The sequence below is a fragment of the Netta rufina genome (genome assembly GCF_964035555.1).
Source record: "Netta rufina genome assembly, chromosome: 20".
NCBI lineage: Eukaryota > Metazoa > Chordata > Aves > Anseriformes > Anatidae > Netta > Netta rufina.
The window spans coordinates 6587851-6613670 of NC_140144.1; the positions used below are offsets into that span (position 1 = coordinate 6587851).

Sequence of the window (25820 nt, forward strand, 5' to 3'; positions counted from 1 at the left end):
GGGCTTTTTCTTTATGAAACTAGCAGTTTAATTTTGGAGGATTTTTTCCTTTTTTTTTTTTTTTAATTACTACTTAGCATCTTCCAAATAGAACAATTCAATTTGCAATGGGGGGCGTTTAGCTCAGTAATTAAGGAGTCATGTAACCATGCATCAAGTCGGTAATTTCTGTGGAGGGTAATGGGGCCGTCCACAGTTCGTAACATCACTTGGACAATTTGTTCCCTCGTGACAATTCGACACTTTAAAAGAGTTGTAATTATCTGTGTATAACAGGAATTAAAATCTATCCGTGACTGAACTTGGAATTGTGTAAATATTGCACAAATGCTGGATTATGTGGCATCTTTTTACAACTCCCCATTAAAAGGGAGCTGCTCCGGAACACTGCTGGCTGGGACAGTGTCTACTTTCAGTGTCTACTGAAAGCCAAATTTTAAGGGAATAAGTCAACCTAATAATGCAATTAACAACACCACCCAAAAAAAAAAAAAAAAAAAAAAAAAAAAGAAGCACTTCCCCCGGCAGGACTCTTTTTTCATTCCTGCCACATTCCGTAACTTCTCCACAGAAAAAAAATTATCTCCCTGTCCACTTCAGTATCAGGGTTTTCAGCTGAAATTGCCTGATGATAGGTTGATGTTTGTCAAGAAATGGATCTTTCTGTTTATGGAAATTATCAAATTTTCATCCACAGCCCAAAAATTGCCCAGGATTTGTTATTTTTTTCATTTTTTCCCAACGTTTTACTGAAAATTAAACAAATAAAACACACACACACTCACAAAAAAAAAAAAAAAAAAAACAGAAAAGAGAAAAGAGAATTTTCTTGGGGGGGGGATACTTTGTTTTTTCAAATCAGTCGCTATTTTTGACAGGCAGAAGAAAACAACAACAACAACAACAAAAAGGTCTGAGAAAGCAGATGCTTCTCATGAAACGTTCATCTGGTCAAGAAAAGCAATTTCCCAGCAAAATAAATGCTGATGGAAAAACTGTAGGCAGCCTGGAAATTAAGACTGACGAGGTAACACGAGAATCATAATCCACCAATATCATTCTCAGAGTAAGGTTAATGGATAGGAAAATGCAGTGGCTGGTGGCATCAGGGCCCTGTGCTCTGCCTGAACATGAGAAAAATTGAACTCCTTAGTTAAAGGAGAGCTGGATGGAAAGCAAAATAGTCCCAGCTGAGCCAAAGCCCTCATTATAAACCCAAAAGGGCATGTGTCACCCAACTGGGTGGAGATCCTAAAGGACTTTATTTCACTCAAGGGTGAAAGGAATTGCTTTTTAGCCCATCAACAGCATCTGAGCTACGAGACCCAGCTGCCGGCAGACGTGGGCTTTGGACGCTGGGAAGCACAGCTAAGCTATGTCCTTTGATGGCTGCATTTGGCTGGAAGAGAACCAAAGCGCCCCAAAGCCATCCCCTTTCATTTTTGGCCTTGCTAAACCATCTTGTATTTTCCCCTTTACTGCTCAAAGCCAGGATCTGGTCCTTCCTGGACAAGTCTGGTGCAAATAAATCAGAAATGCACTCAAGGGGTCCTCACGTTTTCCCTTCTGCTATAATTGTGCCTGCTGCTTTTCTGCTTTCAACGTGCTAATGATCAAATGTAACCTCAGACAAGCACTCATGGAAGGGAAAATTCAAAGCTGTCCTGCCTGGAAATGAAGTCTTATTTTGAACAGCTGAGGATGGAGCCTTATACACTGACATACTCATCCAGCTAGGGAACAGGAACTGTACTGGGAACGTGCATGGCCCATCTTGTTTCACCAGTGTGCCTAAATAATAAACACGGCTGGGGATTATGTGATCACTAATCAATAAGGTCATTTGACAAAACAAAACAAAAAGATGGTATAGATATTCATCATGTATTTTCAATAAATATATTAAAGGAAATTGCAGGCTGCCTGCTGAGATTCATGGAGCTGGGAACAGCTTACATCTGTGACATACATTTAATTATTGAGTGAGATTTGCTGGAAAAAATGAAAGAAAGAAAGAAATCCCCTACAGCATATGCCACGACTTTTCATATAGATTCTCAAAACTGTCAGCATAAACAGCAGAACGCTGCAGCAGGTTTATGTCTACTTCCATCAGCAGAAGGCCATCTCCAAGGTCCGTAGGTAATTTAAAACTGAGTTTTTAGAGCCTGGCCTGTTGCTGGTGCTCAATAAAAGGCCAAGTCATCCAGGTGTCATCACCTCAAGCCACGCAGCAATCCCACCTCAGACCTAGGTCAAGAGACTGTTACCAGCATGGATGGTGCAAACATGGAGACATCTCCTCTGAGAAGTTTAATCTTGTCTTCCTCATCAACACAGACCTGCTGCAAGAGACACCCCGCTCCCCTTCACTTACCCTGGCCTGCTGCAGGATGGCTTGGGCTTGGGCCTCCTGGGCTGAAACGAGTGGTCCTTTTGAGCCAGCATCTCCTCCTCCGCTAAAGCGGAACTGATGGGAACAAGACAGAGAAAGCAGGTCACGGGGTTGCTGTGTCTCCATACTCACGCTAGCCTGGTTCCTAAATAGCTCTGTTCAGCATGACTGCCCCAGGCCCATCGGTGTCCTTCCAGACCACCCCATTAAGCAGCGCGCTCTCGGGTCGCCCAGCTCGCCGGCGCACACGGACTGTTTCCCATGGACGTATCCACACAGCAAACGCTGCCAGGTCAAAGCATGCACAATAGGAGGCCTTGCAGGCTTTGAACTGTAAAGACCTCATGCACCACTGCTCAAAACTAACGCCGAAGTTCTCACAGGCCTGAGAGCCCCCGTGCAGATGCTGGTGGAGATGGGGTTGTATCAGGTTATTGGGCTGGAGCTGTCTCATGGCCATGGGACCGAGGCTGCCTTTCCCAAGCATGGCAGCATACTTCAGGGAAACTCATCCTAATGTTTAAGCCATGATCCTTACACGCAAAGGATTCAAAAAAATAATGATTATTTTTAATTTTCCTGAACTTGAAAGGGAAGGAATTGTTTAATGTTTTCTTCTGTCTCTTCCATCTCCAATTCCTTAATTGCACGTGGTTTGGGGTTTTGCAAGAGGAACTCAGCAGAGTGCAGAACCTACTTGGAAGGCTCTTTCACCTCGACTTCACCTCTGCGTCTTGCTTGGTTGGCTCTAGGTATACGACCACACGAACTTGGCAAGCAGATCCAAAGAAACAATTTATAGGCCTACGGTTGGTTTCTGTAGGGGCCAACAAATGTATTGTAATGGCCAGCTAAGCTCCGTGTTGAGCACTTGGCCCAGGCTCTCCTCGGCACCCTGCCAGTAACCTACACACATATCACCCTGCGATTTGGAGCCCGTACAAGAGTGCTGCGGTTTTTCACTAAAGCCTCTTTCCCTTTGGTACCTAACCACTCATTTTCAACAGCTGGTTTCCTGAGGGCTTTTTCTCACATCAAAGGAGACACAAAATATAATCACCCGCTTAGTGTCCCGGGATCAAGAAGACTGACTTGGTACTTGCTAGCTTCATGTAAAGGAAAAAGACAGTGCAAAGTAACCACTGGTCGTCAAAAGGGACCAGATACTAAAACCGTAAGAACCTGGATGAACTGCTTTGAACAGCCATTAGAGGTTCCTCACCTTAAGAAGCAGGGTAATGCCCAAAATTTGGCCCTTGGAGATGTCTTTAGTTGCTTCCTCATGACTTTCACCCTCCACCACTTAACTCCAAGGAGCCCAAGTCATTTAAATGCCTTTTTGGGGGCTATATTTGTACTTACAGGCAACATAAGCATTGTCCCTGGTGGTCCTGGTAAACCATCTGCTCCTGGAAGACCTGGACGGCCAGGTGGTCCCTATAAGAAAGAGAAATAAAAATAAACTTCTGTAACACCATCTTAGTTATGGTTGTAAAGGCGTGTTATGACACAAAAGGCTCCCTATCTTGACAGCTCATGTTGAGCACGCTGGCATCCTGATGGTCTGGCAAATTTTGTGGAAGCACATCTGTAAGCGCACATGGTTTTTCTTAGTAATTCCCTCTCCTTACATCCTGGCCCCTATATTTTCAGTGTCTGCCATAAGCAATATTTGAGTGAACAATAAAACCCTCTGCGTTGTTCCAAGTCAATGGAATCAATGTTTAGTAGAGTCTCTTAAAATCTATTAAAAAGGTATATGAAACTTCATAACTCAGGTCAGCGAAATAGAAATGTGGAAAGATAAATACATTTCCGTGCATGTTCAGTCATCTGGGTCATTCCATTTTTCTCTCTTCAGTCTTTTTTTTCTTTTTTTTTTTTTGTCCTGTGAGGCTACTTCTGTCTACAACGAAGTGATCCTGTCAGCAGCTGTAAATCAGCCAAACTCCGAGGATCTCAACAGAGCTGCGCTGATTAACATCAGCTGAGTATCTTTAACTTACACTAAAGAAACAAGTACGTAATAAAAGATGTATTGATGAAGCCATAAATAATCAAATATGGCCAATTTCCATAAGACAGCCCACAAATTATTCACACTCACAGCTGTGGACTCGGCAATAAGTTTAAGTTAACCCAACTTTTCACAACCATCCAGCAAGCCTACATACAAACGAGGATGACATCCAACCACTCGGTGAGCATGCAGAATTGCAATTTTCACACCAGCTTAAAGGGCTGAGAGTGGCTTGATCTTGACCCAGGAGCCCTGGTGCTCTCTTCATGGCAAGGCAGACAGAACTGCCTGGCCAGAAGCTCAGGTTTGAGGACTTGGACACTCCCCTGGTCGGTAAATGCCAACAATAAAGTCATCTGTGGAGGACCAAAGCCCTTAGGAGGGCAAGCGATAAACATCCACATTAGTTTGTATTCTCTCCCATTTGTCTGAAGCTCTCAAACCCATCCAGACACCAAACAAAAGGGAAAATAAAATCCTGCCACAATCCCAGACACCTGTGGACACAGAAGAGCCAGCCCTTGTCCTGAGAAGATGCGTGCTCACCACACAACGCAAAGGAAGGGGGGTGAGGCTGGGAGAGGGAGGAGGGAAAGACAAAAGGGTACAAAGTCCCTAAAGCAGAGGATTTAGAAACGGTAGTTGAAGTGTTTCCCTTGCCCCATTGTTTTACTTTCAGATCTGGGTGCTCGTTGGGTCTATTTCTATGAAGGGGGAATCTAAAAACATCCTTCAGATCTGCCTTGGTTTGGGCTGAGGGTCTCAGGCCATACTGGAACTGATGTTTTCTTCCCCCACATCTTGTCTCAGCCATGCAGCTCCCCATTTCTGCAGGAGCACCGGACTCAGCTTCACCTCGCACCTCTTTCCTCCCTCCCTTACCCTCCCTGCCTTCCTTAACCTACCATCTCCTTCCTCGTCTCCCTCTTAAAAAGGAACATAAAGCATTCGAGCCAAAGTTCCGAGCCCTAAATTAGAGCCCAGCCCTGGGGAACGACAGCCACCATCACCCCACCCCGCGGGGCTGTTCCCCTGCCCTGCACCACAATCACAGGGCGGCGCGGTGCCGCGGGCCAGGCACCCAGCTCCGCACTGCAACCGGCCCGGAATAACAACGCTGCTCCCAGCGCCGCAGCGAGCCAGAGCTGCAGCCCCTGATTTATCATCAAAACCACCCAACGGCTCCCTCAGCGCCGAAGGAAGGCTGCGCGACACGCCAGCCCATCCATTTTTCAAGACAAGCTCATGATGTTACATTCCTGGTGTTTACTTAGTCTGGCCGACACCGGAGTCCCTGGCTCTGCTGGTGAGGTGCAGAGGGCAGCCCCATCTGCCGCACCAGCAGCATGATAAATAATTTAGGCCAGGCTCGTCTTTATATAATAAACTTTCTTCCCTCTCTCCCCTCTCCTTTAGCTCTGGTCCCCTGTATGACGGATCAGGAATGAGCTTGTTTATCTCTTGTTGTGTACTCTGCCCGACAAATGTTGGTGGGGTGTTTTTCTACAAAAATGCCTTGTTATGTTTCAGGTTGGGTGCGTGAGGTCTTTTCCTTGCGGGGTGGAGCAGTGGGGGGCAGTGACATGGAGGAAAAATCCAAACCACAAAGCACTTTGTAAATTTAAATTGAGGCTGGGTTGCAGAAACCTCTGAATGCCTTTAAGAAATGCAGCACATCAGACCCTCCGTTGGTGTAAATCTGTGTCACTCTCATTATGTAAACAGAGATCTGCTGATATACAGCAACCAGGGATGGGAACTTCAACTTTAATTTGGTACAGTGCTCCAAGATGCCACGCTGAGCACAAACACTAATGCAATATTTCAAGGGAAAGCTTAAACTCACATCTGTGTTAGTTCTCATGATCGTCACATAGCAGACAGTGATGGACAGACACACGGTGGGTGTTGAGAACAGTGCCCAGCAGCAGGCACACAGACCCACCCACCAGCCTGCAGTTTTGAGCTTCAAGTCAAGGATTATTTTTCTACCCTGGCCATAGAATTTCATGAGAAAAGATCTTTCTCACAGCATTTAGGGTTTTCTGTGTAAGGCACCGCTTGCAGTCTGATGGAAGACAGGGTACCCTGAAAGCTTCGAGCCTTTCAGAACTGCAGGAAGGATTTTAGGGATCCTATTAAACTCTGGAGATGAAAAACTATTCTCAGTGGAAATAAGGCCATGGAGACATTAGGACTGCATGAGCTTGGGAAATGTAATGATGGCTTTGAGACCAGCTTTTGCTCAGAGCTGGAGGGAAGCTGAGCAGAAGCCCAGCAGCACCAAGGCACCCACATTTATTTCCCAACACACAATGGGGTTAGCGACCAGGGTGAGATTTGTTATAATGCTACAGACCATCTCGTTTAAAATTAAAGATATAAATAAAAATCTCCCCTTTTCTTCATTCCATTCTGGAGTACCCACAAAACAGCTCTCTGGCCTCCTAAGTGCCATATTTCCTTCTTCCCACCACTTGAAAGAAACTCCCCATCAGCCCTCTGCTACCTCCCACAAACAGGCTGCTCTGCAGCTTTGCTGGTGATGCGAGCTCCTCTGTGCTTTGTAAAGTAACTGGGATAAATGAACAAACTGACATGATGAATAAAACAGAGCTAAATGAGTGTTGGCCAATATTAACATAGCTGAATATTGTTGGTATATTAATTCAGTGCACCTGCCTGATTGCAAATAAGTCCTTATCAGATGCTGGCATAAGAAATGTTCCTCACTGTACACATATAAGTGCCATGTAAATTCATGAGCTATGCGCAGGGTTAATAATAAACAAATTAAAGAGGAGCTGCTCTAATTGAAAAGAGTGTTTTAATACAGTTTCAGTTCCTGGCTGTGCAAGTTCATCACTTCTCCATGCACAATATGTTGGATTACATTCTGTTCTGGACACTCTGTAAAAGCAGGATGTGCTGTCTGGGCTAGAATGCAAATGAAGCCTTTAATTTCAGGGTGTGTAATGACAACATCAGGGACAGTGTGTCTGCTGCTGGTTGGCTTTGCACGGCCATTCAGGAGGAGCCTGGCCAGCAAACATCTGCGTGGACAAGCGGCAGAAGCGCTACCTCCCTCCTCATCAGGGTCAGCACCCATCCTGGCACACAAATAATTGTTAGGAGCAGGGGAAGAGCATCAAGGGGAGTAGAAGAGCAAGCTGGACAACATGTAGGACCCATGGAGGCTGAACGTGAGGGCAAATGAAGACTACCAAGGGCTGTGTTGACTAATCCTAGGCTGCTGCAAGATTTGTGCTGCAAAAACATTGCTGGGACCTTGCCCAAATGAACTGTGGATGGTCCCCTACAAACTCCAACACTGAAGGATGCAGAGCCTTGCCAGGGCAGTGCAGGAAGACCCAGATCTGTGGTGGCTTGAGGGTTAAGCAAGCCTTGGAGCGGTGGCCCTGGCACCCAGCCGCGGGCTCGTGGCTGCGTATTGACTTTCTGAGCTCGCAGACACCGATCGATGGAGCTCAGGCAGGGCCTCTCGTTCTCAATCATGTCACAACCACAAGAAATGTTTTTACTGTTCCATCAAAAAAAAACAACAATAAATACACCAGGAGTGTAAATGAAGCGAGGGTCTTTACAGAAGGGCTCCGGGGGGTTGTGGCAGCACGGCAGCCAGCGAGCTCCAGCCAAGGCCCCCGGGACCAGCAAGGCAACCAAGAGCCTTAATTAAAAATATGGGGCCTGAGCCAGGTTGACTGCCACACGACCCCAACACCTAAGCAATCTCCTCAAGTACACCTGAAAACCACACCAGACACCTTCCAGTGCAGGCCAGCAATGGTTTTATTTCTCCCAACACTTGCATTTTGCAACATGCACGTCCTCAGGCTGGGAGGTGAGCAAGGAAGCTTTGGAGCCAGCTGGTTGCCTCATCCTCCAGCAGGCAGGAAAGGTGGCAGTGCAGCTGGTCCTGCTGTGCCCCAAGCATGGCAGCCAGGCCACAGGGGACATCCCACAACAACGGGGTGTTGCTTTCAGTGAGCACCAAAATGCAGTTCCCCATCTCTTGCTTTTTTTTTTCCTGGTGAATGGGTGGGCTGGAGAACCACCTCGAGGGGTGGGAGAGGAAGGGTATAAGGGCAGTGCTGGGGAGGACAACAGCTCAGGGGGATGTGGGGCATAAAAGAGACCCAGGAGTGTTGTTTCAGAGTGACCTCAAGCCTTTCCTGCAAGGGACGACAGCTTTTAAAAGCTGAGGGTAGGAGAGACTGGTGAAAACCAGCTCAGCCCCTACTTAATGCAGAAAGCCTGGCTACAGAGGATTTAAGGAAGAACATTTAGCTGTTCTAGCTGGAGTTTTCACATTGTGCTTCATCCCATCCTAGGGTGGAAATGTGCTCAGCCCTTTCCTGAGGGGCTTCCACTGGTGCTGCCTGCCTGCAAGGGTAAGGAGGAATAAAGCCCAGGGGATGTGATGCAGACCTGATAGTTACTGCAGAGGCAGCCATGCAAACCTCCAGCATCGCTTAAGCATTACAAACAAAGCTACACTGAGCTCCTTCGTAGCACAGAAATCTCGTTCTGATTCCCTGCAACGGAACAAATCCTCCCTCGTGTTCATTCTGGGTCTTAGGTTATGCAACTGAAATAGAAAATAAAGTGGAAAAAAGACAAACAGCAATGCTACAACATGAATCCTTAACAGGAGTCGCAGCAATTAGCTGTGCTAAGATGTGCATCAGAGCAGCACAACACCTTTGTCGGCATGGACCTTCCCATTTGAGCCTGAGCAGCTTCTCCCATCCTGTACAGACAAAATCCAAGAAACTCAGCCAGCAGAGCAGGAAACCCTGCAGATGCAGAGGGTCTGGGTCTCCCTATCCTATCCCTGCTGCAGCCCAGGGACAGATAGGACAATTCCCTACTCAGAAAGCAGCTGCTAAAACAGCTGAGGACGCCGTGGTGTGTCAGACCCTGCTGCGTTATCTGCCAGGAAAAGCTGCTGAGGCCCTGGCCATCAGATTGAGGAGTGTTTGCTGATAAGCACTCCCTCCATCGCCGAGGCATTCTGCATTCACCGGGTGACAGCACTGACAGCTGCGGGACGCGGTGCATCCAGGCACATCTCCTGCCATCAGCATCACTGCTGCTCTCCTCCCGCCCCCGCTTTCCCAGAGAAAGGCTGGAAAAATAGACCTCCAGCCAGCCTGCCTTCAAAGAGCCATCTGTAGGCATGCTTTCTGCCCTTTTGGTCACTGAGACTCTGTGCCTCAGGCCACAAAGTGCCCTGTCCTTAGGGCCGCTTTTATTTTTAGGTGGACTTCTAGCGCCCGCTAAAATTGCTCCCAGCAGCAGCCCTCGAGCCTGACGTGGCCCTGGACACTTGCCTTGGTGCAACTGCCTGGCCCCATTACAGCTCGTTTTGTTCAGAGAGGACAAGCCAAGCTTTTCCTGCATGCCTAATGCTTGCACACCTCTTGCTGAGCTGAGGCTTGAGTTCAGCAGCCCCTAAAATAGGGGTGAAAAACACAGCGGGATGGTGGTGCGACACCAGGGGCTGTGCTGGATGCAGCCAAAACCAACCCCTCTGCTGCAGGACCCGCACCACCAGCTGAAATGAGGATTCAGAATCACAATGAGCTCCATTTTTCTGTGCTCATGGCTGTTTTGTGTGCTGGCTCACCCTGTTCTCCCAGTGCCCAGCTCCTGTGCCCTAATGACTAATAACATGCCAAAGGGTGCAGGCAGAGAGGAGAGGGTTTGTCAGCTTTAGTCTTGGTTTTAGCCTGGAGAAAAGTGCTTAGTGCTGCTCACTACCGTGGCTAGTCCCCAGCCACTTGTCCCTGGGTGCAAAGGTCTGCCCTTTACCCTGGCGCAAGCATCTTTTAGGGCTGACATCCTCTTCACCCAGCTCTGAGGTGTTAAGACCAAGGACTCAGAGAGGGAACACCATCAAACGCCTCGTGCAACCAGCAGAATTTAGGGTTCCAATAAGGCACCACAGTCCCGCTTTGAAGACAAAAAATGACAAAAGGCTTCTAAGAGGAGAAAAACAGGGGTACTCACTCTCTCCCCAGGGTCTCCCATTAGGCCCACGGGTCCAGTTGGTCCTGGAGGTCCTGGAAGACCCTAGGAGAGAAAAAAAATAAAAAAAATAAGCCACTGAATGAAAATGTGCATTATTTGTAACATTCATAGAAAGCACAGGAAAAGAATTAGAGCTTTCTGTTTATTTTTGCTCCAGAAAGCAGACTCCAAAGCGCTCCGTACACATGCATGGCACATGGAAGCAACACATCCCGGGCACAGATGGGCGCTGAGCCCTCTGCTCAGCTCCCTGCAACGCACACATCCAGCACCACGCACCCTCCAGTGAGGCGTAAACAAAGTGCCACTTACTGCCGGGCCTTCGGGACCTGGGGGGCCCTCCACAAGCATTCCCTAAATAAGAAGAAGGAAAAAAAAAACAGTGATTAGCAGAGCACATCCTCCAAGTCACGTCAACATCAGGGCTGGAAACCCAATGCTTTGTCTGGCCTTAAGTATTTCATGTCTTGCTGCTGGGTCTGGGCATCCCAGAAGCTGAGCAGTTCCCATTCTCCCCCAGTGACACCCCCTGCGCATTGAAAAGCCAAATGCCATTTTTCTGGACCATGCAGGGCTTGGCAGAACAGCCCTTTCCCCCAGCACCAAGCCTCACCACAGCGCAGAGGCATCTTCCATAAAAAAAACCCTTCTCCCTTAGCTCAAGGACAAGCAAACCCAGGGCGCACACAAACCTCGGCTGTGCTGCAGGGGGAGAAGGGCTCGTTGTCAGGAAGAAGCTGTCTCTGAGCCCAAGCAGCTTTAAAAAAAAGTTAATAATCAAACTGCAAGGTGCTTTTTTTTTTTTTTTTTTTTTTGAAATTACTTTTCTAGCAGGCTGCACACCGTGATTTACTCTGTGTACCTAGGAAATCACTGTGTGGGCAAAATGGTAGAATAATGTTATTTCATTCCTTTTAATCTAAATATTTTGTCATAACTTTAAATCAGATCTATCATGCATTCAGTAGAATTGAGAGGTGGTGTGTTTTTTTTCATTTTCCCCTCATTGGTATGTAAGAGGCAGGAAAAAATCCTCCCAATACGCCAGGCAAACGTTTTCCAGCAGGCATCAGGATGCCGTACTGGGCAGAGCCCCACAGCCAGCGCTGCCTTTTTATCTCGGGACCAGTGACCATGCACCCAGTGGGCACCTCACTCGAGCCAAAGCGCTTTCAGCCCTTGCCAGCTCCTCTGTGGAACTGGGGAAATCACTCCCAGGGGATGCAAGCAGCCTAGGAAAGCCTGCAGATCCCCACGGGCTCGCCTGGGAGAAGCAAGCGCTTGGTCTTGGGCCACCCTTGGCTGGGCTCTGGTGCTAAAAGCATCGGCTGAGCCCACGGCAGCCACGGGAGCAGACAGGGCTGAGCTGAACGGGTCTGAAATGGGGAGAAGAAAACCCAGGCCTGCCCCCAAAGCCACAGTGCCTAACCCCAGAGGAGCAAAAATTAGACCAAACATGCTGGCAGGAGCCAGCCTTGCTTCCATTAGTGCTGTTTCGGCACCATTAATGCAGGGCCAGCGTTATTTTCTGTCCCTCCTCACACCCGTACTCTCCATTACCACGTCATTTAAATCCGCTTTCTGCAGATTTGGGTGCATCTGGGAGATGTTCTACTAGCACCTGTGTTGTTCTTTGCGGGTAAAGAGAACAGCTCCTGGCCTTTGCTCCATCCCCATTCTGAGAGCAGTGTCACTGACCGCCACGGAGCCACAGCTCTCTTTTGGGTGTAAATTAGGGGGAAACCTTACACAGCACTGCCCCAACCCTCACTAAGTGAGCTATTTGCTGCTGTGGGCTAGCAAGATGTGGCAAGCTAAGCCGATAAAGAAGGCTCTCCACAGGAATGACATATGCTAAGCACCAGCTCCTTTTCAGTCCCCGATGAGGATGTTGCTCAGAAAACCCCAAAGCTCCCAGCAAGCCCACAGGGGCACCCTCAGACCCATCCCTGGTGACACCCAGACTAACGATGGCACATTTTGGTGTGGCAGGCTCCGAAACACAAACCAATGCCAACCCTTCCCTTCACCAGGCTAGTAGATGTCTCCAGCCCGGTGCTGAGAGCCACAGCCCACCTCTGTCCCCCCCCCAGGGCTTTTTTTTGGAGCTGCTGGGTGCCAGCATCATCACGGCCTGAGCACACACAGCACCAGGGCTTTCCATGGCTGGCTGCAGGATGCTCCCCGGCACGGCGGGGTCTGGGCTAAGGAGCCAATTCACAACGCAAACATCCTTGGCATCTCCCCGTATTTATCTGTCGGTTTACGTTGAGCCCTAGCTTTAGGGACATCTGGAGAGTCTCCTCGGCAAGGGATCTCAGCTGTTTACACAACGGGCTCAGCAACACGAGGGGCAGAAACACGAGGAGGCTCTGGGAGCAGCCAGGCAGGGCAGGACACCCCATAACTGGGACACGAGGGGGGTCCCAACATCCCCGTGCCCCCAAGCAGGACCATCCTCACCCCACTCCTGTGCTGCCCTGCTGCCTCCAGCGAGCGTCAGCACCGAGCAAGGATTGAGGGCCGGGCGCCGTGAATGAAAAGCTGAGAAAATTCAGCAGAACCCGCCTTCCCTGCTTGGTTTTTATTTCCCCTGTTCTGCTGCAGCCCCGATCAAAACGGAGATAAAGAGCACGGCGAATGTGAATTTCTCTCTCCGCCGAGGAGGAACCGAGCAGAGAGGAGCGAGGCAGCATTTGGTCTTGTTTACTTTCTGGCAAAAAGCTATACGTGGCTCCAGTGTTTTGAAATAGCAAAGGCAGCCAAATTCTTTCTGGATGATTAAACTTAACTATTTTGCTTGCTCTGTAACGTTTCGGATTGGTTCTGGCCGAGGGCAGGCTTCTGGGGCTGCCTTTCCCCGCGTCTTTCTGCTCGCCCCCCACCCTCCCCGCGCCGCGGTTCAGCGCATCGCTCGCTCCCTGCCCTTTGTTTGCAGCCCGAGAGCAGGACCCAGAAGGGAAACGGAGGAAGGAAGGCTCGGAGATGCTTTTATCAAGCATGCGGGGAGGCTTGCAGAGCCCTGCTGCTGCCCCCCCGGCTCCTCCATGGCCCCACCGGCACCGGCAAAGTCTCCTCGAGAGGGAAAGGGAGGAAAAATGCAAATGAAAATGAGGGGCTGGGGGTGATGGGAAGTGCTGCTGCCACGCTGGGCACTGCACGGGCCCTCTGCCAAGGGAAATTAGGTTAATTGAGCTGCTGGTGTGCAGCGAGCCTGTGCTTGGCCCTTCAGGGACGCTGTTGATGGGGTGACTGCAGGGATGCAAAGCCCCCTGTTGCTGTCCAGGGGCACTGTGGTGCCCAGCGAGGGGCAGACACACATTAACTGCCCAAACTGAGCCAAAAGTGGCTGTCCCAGCACGAGCAGGGCTGGGGACTGCCGAGCCTCCATCCCTGTGCACACCTACAGAGGGATGCTCACTTGGAAACCCACATTTTCTGCAGACTGCAAAGGGCACGGGCAGTTTTTATTGTTCTTCAGAAAGAAAAAACACCTCGGGAGTGGGCCAGGGCAGAATCGTAACGAAGGAAAGTGTTGAGTTTCCCTCCTGGGACAGCACAGGGCTCCTCTGGAAGTGCAAGCCTCTCCGCTCAGCTCCCACCCCGTGTGCAGTGGGAACCCTTTTATTTCCACAGAGCCGACCCCATTAGCTGCACCATTAAAGGCGGCCCCAAGCTATAGGTTCAGGTCAGGATGGGACCTGGCCACCAGCTGCAGAGGTCCTCAAAATCCCACAGAGCTGGGGACGGCCTCTGCCAGGCACTTCCATTTTACACGGCCTGGGTTGTTACGGCGAATGAGAGATGTCATGGGAAATTTTGCACTTCCTTCCTAATTTAGGCTGCTTTGTGAAATTAAAAAAAAAAAAAAAAAGATTACAGGATTTTATATTAAAATGAACCAAGTAATTATTTCATGGGAAGTTTTCCTCCCAGCTACGCGGCAGAATACAGAGCACCAAATCACACAGAGCACACCCCTTATGCCTTTTTCCTTGGGAGATAAAAAGAAAAAAGAACAGAGATCGTCCTTACCGGCTCAATAATCGCAGGCTCCCCCTTCTGTCCTTTCTCACCCCGTGGACCCCCAATCTGCAGCACGGGAAAGAAGAAGAAGGGTAAAGAGTTGATGAGAACATTGCTCACACCACCAACATGGCCCCACGCAGGATCTGGGGATTTTTCTGCCACCAGAGGACAGCAGGTTTTTGTAGGGCAGAAATGGGGCACCTCCACCTAACCAGGACATGGAGCCATCTCCCGTGCAGCAAGCACGTCCATCAAGGTGGATGAACCCAAATGGGATAGGACCACTGCCTTTTGCAGTGCTCGTCTCTATGATATCACCGTGGGAACATTCAATAACATTAAATAAAAACGTTTTGAACTACGTTTACATCCAATGGAAGAAGCACTCACCCCTTCGTAGATGGTGTCCTGGTTCGCAGGCATCCCCGGCCCAATGTCAGGAGACACGGTTCTGTCGTAGTAGTTGTAGTAATTCCCATCATATTCTTTTATTGTTTCCTCGGTGAAATCTTTATCCAGGTCGTCTCCTTCTTGAGGGTTCTGAAAGCAAGAGGAGGAACACGTCAGGATGCAAACTTCTATAGGATGCACATGCTGAAAACCTCAGGGTAGACAGTAGGTTTGGGGAAGTGAAGTAGCTTTATAATAATAGTTGCAAATAAAAAGCAGGAAAGTTGAAATCTGGAGTTTTAAGGTCTCCAGTGATCTGCAAGACTCTTCTCTGATGGCAGGATGTTCACATCGATGTGTACCCTGGCTTTCCCTGGCATTTCTCCATCAATCCCAGACATAACCCTGGGTGTAACAGCCTGGGCAGCAAAGCAGCACGGAGCAAGAGCTCCTGCCAGGACAACCCCACAAGCTCCAGAGGCTTGAAGAAACATGGAAGCGAAGTTTCCAACTCTAGACCCTGCTCATCTCTCTCAGCCTGAATGTTGGAGTTGCTGGATTATTAAGCACACACACAAAAAAATAAATCACATCCAGTCTCATTCTAAAAAGTCATGTCAAAAACGCAACGTGTCATTATGAGAATCTAATTACAGGAGGAAATGTGGAAAAATCCAAGCTTGCTTATACAAAAACCTCCTGTTTGTTTTGTCTGGGATCCAAGACAGTTGTGCTTTTCCAAAGAGCGGTAGCAGAAATTTTTACAAATTTGATTCATTAATCCCTAAATCCTGTCTGAATCTTCACAGCAACAGATACTATGGTCTATAAACAAGGATATTAAATAAATAGCAGAATTTCCTTGCTTATGTCCATCTCCTTGCCCTTTCTGTAGCTTTGCGGGCAACTGTCTCTGGCACCCTTCAGTTTGAAGAGCACCATAAAGAAGAACATGTGCTGATAATCATTTTGTTTCTTCCCCATCCAGGTAATAATCAAAATGGTCCAGAAATTTAATTATTTCCAGTGCTTCCCAGAGAAATCATCTCCTCACTGCTATGAATTCAGAACTACTTAAATGCCACCACCGCTTCCAGACCTTGTTTCTGTGCCCAAACTGCTCAGAATCCATAAGCATGAGCATCTGTACCTAAATGTAAGAGGGTTTAAAGAATAAGCCTGGTGCTAAGGCAAACATACAGAGATTTCGGCTCTTTCGTATCACTTCCTAGCCCTGCCCACTTTATCATTTAATTAGCAGGGAAAAAATCATGACAAATCATCCTGTCTCATATTTTCTTGGATCAGAGCATTGAAAAACTGGGAACAGAGGTAAAATCCAAAAGGACACCACAGAATTTCATAGTTCTGGCCCTGCTAGAAAATAATGCTCTCTCAACACCCTGTCCCTCTCCCCATCTTTTTTCTGTATCATTGCCAACTTCTCAGAGCCATTTGGAAACTGATTTTGCCTGATTCTAACATTAGTGAATTATCCGTTCATGGTATAGAGTAGAAAACTTTAAAAGCAAATTTCTTTGCCAACATTTAACACGAAAACTTCGGTTACGGTTCTCAATCCAAAGTCTGGGCAAGGCCAAAAGCTGGCTGCAGGTTCTTTTATAAAATTTTGACACATTTCCTAAACAGCCTCTGAACACTTTTGAAAATGGTTTTTGATAGCATCACTGATAGACTTGAGTTGCTTCTAGATCAATTTTTTGACATAGCAAAAATTTGCACCTTATGTTTATGGACTTTTTTTTTTTTTTTTTTTAACAACCTGATAGTGACTCTTGCTTAGAAAACCTGGAAAAATGAGCATTATTTTTCCTTTGTACCATGCAAATGGATCTAGTGCTATCACACCTCTTATCCTGTTAAAAATCTTTTATCTGGGTTTGCACTTTGAAACCTCAAAACCTGTTTATCTTTCTATAAAGCTCTTAGAGATAATACAGCAAGCTTTTTTTCAAATTGCATTTCCCGACATTAACATCAAAAAAGTCTGTTTTGATACTCTGATATCCCCAAATCAATTTGCATGGAAAGAGGTAATACTCTGAATAACCGTGCAGAGCAGAAGGAAAGTTCTCTGTGCTGAGATTTTGCAGATTTTTTGGGAAAAAAATAAAAATAAAAATAATCTCCTTTAACAATCAGAACACAGCCCAGAAAAAGAAAACAAGAGGTCAAAAAATCACTGTGCACAATACTGCGATTCTTTGCTGATAACAGCTTCTTGTAAATCACCTTTTAGCCTTCCCTTTTAAGAACATGATGCAGATAGGAAGCCCTTGGTATATGCATCTAGACAAGCAAAGTAAACTGCCTGATGAATTGCGGGCAATGAACAAAATATATCTGTCCCCTGCTCCTTTTGTTCACAGGAGTATTGCCTACTCAATCTCAGAACTGCTCACTGGCATTTATCACGGCGTTATTAGCCATAATGAAGCTCAAGCCCAGGAGAGTTAATAGACTGCACCTGCCTCCAAAACCTCACACATCACCCCCTGAAAGGTCCACTCGTGTAAGACAGAGTCACCTTGTAAATTCAGATGGAGGAATTGCTCTCTTCCCAAATCTCTTGCAGGTGAACTCCGGTGCCAGACATCCCCCCTTCCACACTGCTCGTGGGCAGCTTGCTTGGCCACTGGGTTAAAGGGTTCTGTTTCTGTTCCCTCAAGAGTTCACAGCTGCAGGTGGGGCCCTGACCTTCCACACTGAGGTGTGAACCTGAAACCCACATCCTCTGCTGGGATCCCTGCACCTCAGGCTGCCACTTTTGGGGAGCCTGCGCCATGTCACGCTGCATTAGCCTTTGCCTTGGTGCATGGAAATCTCCCTCAGCTGGGCAAGTTGCGTCCCTTTCTCTGCTCATCACTGAGCGATTCAGTGGAGCAACTGGGTAAACTGGAGTAGGCTCCCACCCTGGAGTACTCCTGGAGCCTTCCCCTTTCACATGCCACCTCTTCTGGGGTTTCTGGGGACAAGATCTGGGGACAAGACATCTTGCACGCCCTCACCTGTAAGCTGCTGTGCTGAGAGCAGGCTCAGTTTTCACAAAAGAAAGCTTTGCAGTGGGTTTCCCTGACCTATCCTCCTCTTTTATTTCCTTTTCCTAAAGGAAAAGGTGCTAACGTGGCCCTTGAGCCTCTTATTTCCTCTCTCAATTTTTTTTAAGGTCACCCTATCCAATCTTCAATTCTTCTTTATTAGAAAGTTCAATCTTAGCCAGAGATTTCTGGCTGTTTGTCAGGAAACTAAAAAAAATGTTTCCCATCCTTTGGTTCCCTCAGGTTGGTGCTCACTTCCCTCAGACGTGCTGGAGGCTTTTTCTGTTTCTGCGTATCGCTTTGGGCCGCCCAGCTGCCTCCTCCGTGGCAGCTCCATCCCCAGCTGCTGGGCTCGATCCCATCGCCCCACCGGCCCTCACCTCCTGCCGTGCTCCAGCTGCTTGGCTCTTACAGACATTTTCCCCCCAATGCCTCTGAATTCAAGTTTTTGGGTCCAGCTCCAGTTGTTTTGGCCTCTTTTGCCACCTTTCAGCATCTCACAGGAAGCCTTGAGTGCTGCAGTCCCATTCCTCTCCACTCAAGGAGGAATCACAAAACTCTGCCAGGTCCTAACAAATCCACCCCAAAACATCATCCCACTATTAACTCCCCTTGCTGATGCTCCTGGATCATCTAAGGATGAGACCAACGTTGGACTACCCAAACTCCTACATAAAAACAAAAACTGGGCAAGACTTCAGGGTACAACAGTCTCAAGCATGACATATTTCAGCTGAAGCATATTAAATAACTAAACATGCAGTTACTCCAGAGAATATCAGCTCTAGGATCCAGACTGATCCCATTTTCAGTAGATCTGTATTCAAAACAGAGGTCGATCTGTGGACATCTGTAACAGTTTAAAATCCAGAGCAGATTCTTCCAGGATAATTGTCCCCAGTCAAATCCTAAATATCTGTTTTCCACACCTTGGAATATCTCAAGTAAGAGTATCTCTTACGAAATGTCCTCTTCCAACAGCTGCCCAAGCCACCTACAGATTTACCATATGGATTATCACATCTCCTTTGCTTAGGGCTATGAAATATCAGAAGTAATAAAAAACAAAGTGAAGGGAAAGAGCATTCATTAAACTTACATCGGTCTCGTTGTAGGTGACGACGGTACTCGTGGGGAGCTCAGCTTCCACGGCGTTCTCGGTGAGTCCACCCTGGGGGTCTACTTCTTCGTTGTAGTTGAGGTCTTCATACGGGAGAGGTGTGAAGTACTCCTCGTTGATGGTCTCATAGTTGTACTCGTCCACGAGGGGGTCATCCACCGCAGCGTCCCCTTTCGTCCGCCCCGTGGGGTTCCCTGTGTCAGGTGATGGTGTGGGGGCAGGATAGTCCTGTGGGAGAAACACAGCTAAAATGCCAGAACCAGAGAAATAGAAGGGGTGTTCTGCACCATCCTCCACCCCCCAGCTCATCTCTTGATACCGGTGCTGTTTTTACCAACCACCCCATTGCCAGGACCCCGTGTCGGTACCTGCTTGGTCTCAGGTCGCTCTCCAGCAGCCACTTCGGGGGGTGCAGGTTTGGTGGTGGGTGCCTCAGGCTTTACAGCTTCATCAACGTCTTCGTAGTAGGGGTACTCGTAGTAGTAGGTGTCACCTTCTCCCTCCCCATCAGTGTACTGCAAAGAGAAACCACAAAGCAGAAAATAAGCTGGTGGCACCCAGCACGCTCCTGGCAGCCCTTTCTAGGTTTATTTCACATCAGCAGGCCATGCCGTGGTGCAGACCAGTGCAGCATCATTTTTCCCTTCCTATTGTTCATCAACTTCTACAACACCTTCACCAAGAGCCTGCCTTTGGGCTGATTGCTTTGATAATTGCTGTCATTTCAGCTTCCCAACAATCTCTCAGCTGTGGGGCATCTTCCACCTTAGCAGAGAGAACTGAAGCCACCTTGATAGCATAATCATAGTCACCCATGATAGCATAATCAAACAAAAAAGTGATTTTTTATTATATGTCCAATTGCTGAGCCCTCTCGGGTCACATCCCAGACACACAGAGGGGGATGAACGCACACTTGAAGAAGCAGGGCAGCAATTTTCACTCTGATTGCACTAATGGTGTGTGTGTGATTTCCTATCTGCCATGACCCGCAGGCGGAAGGGCTTCAAAACCAAGATATTTTCAGGGTTTTCCACAAGGCGTCAGTCATTCTTCAAAATGAAATACAAACTAAACGTTTGGTTACAGCCAGGCATGGCAAATCTCTTTGCCAGTCCATCGCTCTTGCTGGCAGCAGACGCCGGCACATGGAGGAGTTATTCTTACACAGGGCCTTACGACAAGCCAGCTCTTGCTGCATCGCTGGCTCCAAAAGCAGAGCTTTATTTTTTTCCTACTACCATATATTTTGACCATAGAGTCTATTTTGTTTTGCTTTTTTGTTTCTCCAGCAGCACTGGTGGCACAGTTACAGCACGTCGCTGCCGTGCTCTGCCGCACGCTGCTGCAAGCCCTGCGCTGCTCCCCAGAGCAGATTTTTAACCTAAACCCAAACTGGAGCAGGGCGATGGCATTGCAGCTCAGTGGGGATGTGGCAGGAGCCTGCAACTCCGAGACCAGCTGAAAGAGAGCGTGCACACGATCACCTACAGATCAGGCAGAAGCAGCAGCCAAGGAACTGAGAAGCAGCTGAGGGTGCCAGACACTTTAATTGCTGTGAGCTGGGCTCAAGACCTCTCCTAAATGTGTAAAATTCAGGTGATGGTCATCTGGAAATCAGCCACGTCCAGGCATTTCCAACTGAGCAGCAGAAATAAAGAGGCATGCTATCAGTGTTTTTGTTTGTTTTGTTGTTGTTTTTTCCATTTCTTTCCATGAAGAAATAAATCTGACTTTAGAAAAAAAACTAGCTAGCACAGCAGCATGTACAGGAGAAATCATTACAGATCAGCTGGGAACATTTCTGCCAAAATGAAATTCAAATGGCAAATGCACAGGCAAAAAAATAAAATAAAATCACTTCTCCTGCCCTTGCCACCTGTTTCAAGAAAGTGCTAATAAAAAGAAGTGCTTAATCTCTTTTCAAGTTTAACAGTAAAAATTGGAATTTAGGAACAGGTGCATGTTTTGGACAGGATTCGACCTGCCTGGGAAGGTCGGTGCTTCGGAGTCAGCTCAGGCTCTCTCTGCTGCGAGCTTTGAGCTCAAAGCAACTATTCATTGCTGGAAATGGGAGGAGTGCAGAAAGGAAGGGAAACTCCTGGGGGCAAGAGCCAAGCAGGCAGAGGCCAGGAGTGGTGGATCCTAAAAACAAAGCTCTGTCTGGGCCGCTGCCTTGTGCTGGAGCTGTAGGGCAAATGGGATGAAGGAGCTGAGCGTGGCATGGAGCTTGATGCCGCTGCCCCCAAAGCATCCCCATCCCATCTTCCCCAGGGGTCTCCCCAGGCTTCGTGCCCCTCCACTCACGTATTCGTCCTGGTTGGGGTCCTGGGACTGGGGTGAGTCGGGGATGGCGGTGTCACAGTCGGGGCTGTAGTGCTCGCAGTAATCGTGGGCTGCTCGGGGGTCCGCCACGATCAGGAGCTGCTGGATGTCACCCTGCGGGGAAGAAAACACAGCGTCAGGGTGTGCACAGAGCCTGCAGGTGAGAGGATGAAACACCACAGAGAACCAAAAAGCACAAGCCCCAGTGCTGGGCTGCTTCCCCAGCTGCTCGTTAACCTCAACACTCCTGTTTTTCCCACCCCATCACCTTGTCTCATAAAAGAGATCAGCTCCTCACCAGCTCCTGCCTCACCTCAATTTTCCACCTGCAGCAGTGGCAGATGCAGAGAGATTAGAAGTACACCTGATAATGAGAAACAAAAATAAAATAAAAATAGAGGGAGTTTGCAGAGGCTGCTCGAAAGCCAGGTGCACTGCAAGCTCCCCAGACACCAGGCCTGCACAGCAAACCCTGCACAGCCAAAGGTCAGAGCAGAAATTGCTCTTAAATTTCCTAAAAAATCACTGCACTGTTTATCCATAACACCAAAAATACAGCTTATTCAGTAGACGGTTACATAAGACAAAACCTTACTACTTGGATTTTTAGAGCTGATGCTTTAATTAGGGGGAAAAGCCTGGTTTAATAATAGAAAAATATCGCTGAGGATAAAAAAGGAGCATGACAGCAGAACTGAGAGGACAACTCGGGCACGTAATAGGAACCAGAAGCTCAGACTAGAGCCTGGCCAGAACGTCTCAGAGCTCTGTGGAAAACCAAAGGATGTTTTTGAAGCACGAGGCCAGGGCTGCCCTCACGCATACGAGCTGGGCTTGCTCCAGGTGCAGGAACCAGCAGGTCCATGGTGGGGGACAGCCCCCCAGTGGCACAGTGCCACCCGAACACCACCTTCAGACCTCACCAAAACTGTGCTGTTTGCATTTCTGGCAGTGATCTGCAAGGAAAGGAGGTTTGCAAGAGTCCAGAGCCTCCATCTCTGGATACTACAGCTCCCTGTAGTATCTGCACATCCCTCAAATGTTATGCGAGTTACCCTAAAATTCAGCCGTGGTTTAAGCTTGTTAGTCATTGCTTCCTCTGAATAACCTTTAGAAAATTAACAGAGATGTCTGCAAAGTGGTCTTCAATTACCATTAAAAAAAAAAAGATTATTTTTTTAAAAGTAATTCCACGGAGTTCAGTTTTGTCATTGTTGCTTTGGCTTTTTTTTCGCAGCATGACCACAAAAAAAAGGGGGATGCAGGACCAGGAAAATGGAAAATATGTTTTTGTCTCAAGGAACATCTCCCATTTCCAGCCAGCCCTGGCCACCGCCTGCAGGGTGACCTGCTGAGGGGTTGGGGTTTCTCACCCCACGGAACATCATCCCAGCCTCCCCACGCAGCTCAGAGCAGCCTGCCCCTTCGATTGTACCTTCAGAGGATGCCCAACCTGGGCAAGACAATTTGCTTGAAGCTCATGATGTGAATGTCCTTGCAACTGCTATTTCTGAGTGCAGGACCCCAACCATCCCTGCCCTCGCTCAGGACCAAGTTAAGCCATTTATGTCCTTCTCCATTAGGCAAAGCTCCCCCATTTGCATGTGTGGAGTATCTGGTGCTGTTGGGATAAGCTGAAATAAAACAGTCGCAGAAGCAGACTCAGTGCTTGTCTCTGAGAGGCAAGGAAGGAAGCCTGAAAGCTTTTTCTTCCTGATAAGCCTGGATTTACACCTCAAGGAGAGCTGATAGCCTGTATCCTATAAGTGACCAGAACTAAACTGGTGTATTCACGAGGAACAGATAAAGCAAAGAAAGGCACGTTGGATAAACACAGCACAAAAGATTAAGCAGGAGAGAATTTGCTAAAGCTGAGTTCACTTTTAGTCTCAGCTGACGGCAGCTCCTGAGCTATGCATGGGAAGAAATCCTGGCCCAATCCTGCCCTGCTTCCCAGCAGCAGAACAGGAGCAGCGCATCCTCTGGCAGCTCCTCTGAGTACACAGGACATCGCTGCAAGTCCCAGCACCTCCAGGGTCAGGCTTTGCAGCCAGAGCAGACACCCCAAACTCACCCAAAGCAACACACCGAGGGATGGCATCAGCCCAGTAAGCAGGGGAGGAAGAACAAAGCTCCCTCTGCTAGCTCTGGGTTGAGAACTTGAAGTCAGTGTGTATCTGAATAAATCTGGCTTGGAAAGGGTGCCAGGAGAAGGCGTGAGCTGCATCAGACAGCTCCTTCAGAGCTCACCACGCTCCATGAGCATCACCCAACACGATTCCTATTCTCCCACTTCCTTTTCAAACCCCATCGCCCCGCAGAGCAAAGCCCATCCTTCTCTTGTTCCAGCACGCAAAACCAGAAGGAAAACCAGGGCACCAGAATTTGGAAGAATGAGCCCCAGGGAACATCCGAGCTCAGTGCCCTGCCATGGGTTGAGCAGCTCAGTGGTGGGGGCAGGAGGAGGGCTCAGGGGCTGCCAGATTCTTCCTCTTGGTTTCATTAACAGCAAGTGCACAGCGCTGGTGGGCATCCCTGTTAACGCTCGTAAAAAGCAGACAGGAGTGAAACCTTGTTAGCAAAATTCCCCATCAACTGACCTCATCCCTCAGTGCAAAACAATAAAACGGGCTAATTTAGCCTGTAATAAAAAGCCCCGCTATCTGAGCTGCACAAAAGATGCACAAAGCTCCGCTGTCAAGAGCCCCATTTCTTTGATTTAAAAAGCTGCCTTTAAATGGAGCAAGCCGTGCTGGGAGGTTCGCGAGCCTTTTGTGTCCTTTCAAGTGTGTTGCTGCTAATAAATTTCGCCGAGAGATAGCTGCCCCCAGCCCCACTGCTGGCCAAAAGAGGCACGGCCAGCCCCGCTCCACTACAGGTCTATTTGTCTCACCGTTACGGTCTCACAAAGCACCCCGGCCCCTCTCCTTCCTATTTCAGCATCTTTTTTTCTCAGTCAGAGCCATGATACTGAAGATACCGTAAAGTCACCCTCCCCTTCACGCCACCCCGCAGCAGCCACAGATTTTCCATGAAGCCTTTGCAGAGGAGAGGGCTTCCTGTGACACCGCCTGGCTCCAAGATTTTACCTGCCAGCTTATTTAGGTTTCAAATAAAGAGGTATCTCAGCTGGGGAGCAAGTCAGTAATGCATTGGCATTGCTTTGTAAAAAATCGTGAGCCTCGCAAACTCCAGCCCCCCCCCAGCACACCTGGGGCACCTCTGGACACAGATGCCCAAAAAAGCCCATCCAGGCACGCTGTAATCCAAGACCTGCATCACTTGACCATTTATTACTCCTATAAAAATCTCTTCTTTTGTCTGAAGATAACCCATATTTCATCCGCCAGAAGAGCTACTTTTTAAAAAAGGCAAATAAATCAAACGTTGACCTTTATTCCTAGAACTTCCTGGGAAGAGGCAGAGGCAGAACAGCGCATTTATGAAAACCATGGTGAATTGTGAGGCTTTTTTTTTTTGCTCCACCAAACAGATGTAAGTGCTAACTGTCACGGCCAGTACGAATTTGTTTGACATTTATGGTAAAGCCATTTATGCCTGATGACTCATTTGCTTTATGGATTAAGTTCCATCAAGCCAGTTTAACTCAACTCCCCAGCCAGCTCCCAGACACGACTGGAAAAGCTCTTCTGGAGCATTTTTTAACACTTATTCTATATGTGTGCAAAAATGTCACATCACTTCCAATGACATCAACTTCAGTAACTTGGAGAAATTGCTGTGGTTCAACAAAACAAACAGCTGGCGAGGATAATCGGAGTGACTTCATCTGGCATTGGCAGCAGCTCCATAAATACTGGGATTCTTCAGGGCTCCCACTGCAACGCACTGATAATTAACCGGGCTGTTGTTTTAGTGCACTACCGCAGAAGTCTTAGGGACACTGCACTATAGAAGAATAACGGCTACTTGATGAGGCTTTTAAAATTCCCACTTCTAAACTGGAAAGCCACAAACCCAGGATGTGTATCTTGAAAAAATCTTAATTATCAGAAGCAATTGGGACGTTACTGAGTTTTGCTACAACAAACTCGCCGCTTTCATAAATGCAAACCCCATCAGATGGCTTAAGAGTGGCCTAAGATCAGCGGGACCCTATGGTGAAGTGAAAGCTTTGAGATCCCAGCAGCAAGTTTCTAAAAACCCTAATCCCTGTCTCGGAGATGGCCTGCCAGCCTCAGATGTTCCACTTGATAAAAGCTGTCATTAGCACTTGTCCGTGGACAGAGGTTTCCTGCTAAGGACACCACGGCTGCCCCGTGCAGGACTCCATGTGTGCAGAGGAGAAGTGATGGTAGAGAGGTTGGTGACAAAGAGAAGCAATAAATGACCCAAAATTCACCATGGCCCCTTGCTGGTACAGCAGGACACCCAGTTGGACACACGGTGACTGCTCGGTGTCAGTGC

The 25820-nt window shown here is 48.1% G+C and overlaps 1 protein-coding gene across 1 annotated transcript in view; it reads right to left on the bottom strand.

Annotated features, from left to right (window-relative positions):
* The window catches only part of COL5A1 (collagen type V alpha 1 chain), a gene marked incomplete at both ends in the record, with an annotated part of 146534 nt that overhangs the window by 59263 nt on the left and 61451 nt on the right, over window positions 1-25820 (bottom strand). The window contains 9 exons of the mRNA XM_084299050.1: window positions 2378-2470; window positions 3758-3832; window positions 10449-10511; window positions 10782-10823; window positions 14505-14561; window positions 14889-15038; window positions 19047-19295; window positions 19436-19582; window positions 21375-21506. Coding sequence (XP_084155176.1) covers window positions 2378-2470; window positions 3758-3832; window positions 10449-10511; window positions 10782-10823; window positions 14505-14561; window positions 14889-15038; window positions 19047-19295; window positions 19436-19582; window positions 21375-21506 — 1008 coding nt within the window. The remainder of the gene's footprint in view (window positions 1-2377; window positions 2471-3757; window positions 3833-10448; window positions 10512-10781; window positions 10824-14504; window positions 14562-14888; window positions 15039-19046; window positions 19296-19435; window positions 19583-21374; window positions 21507-25820) is intronic.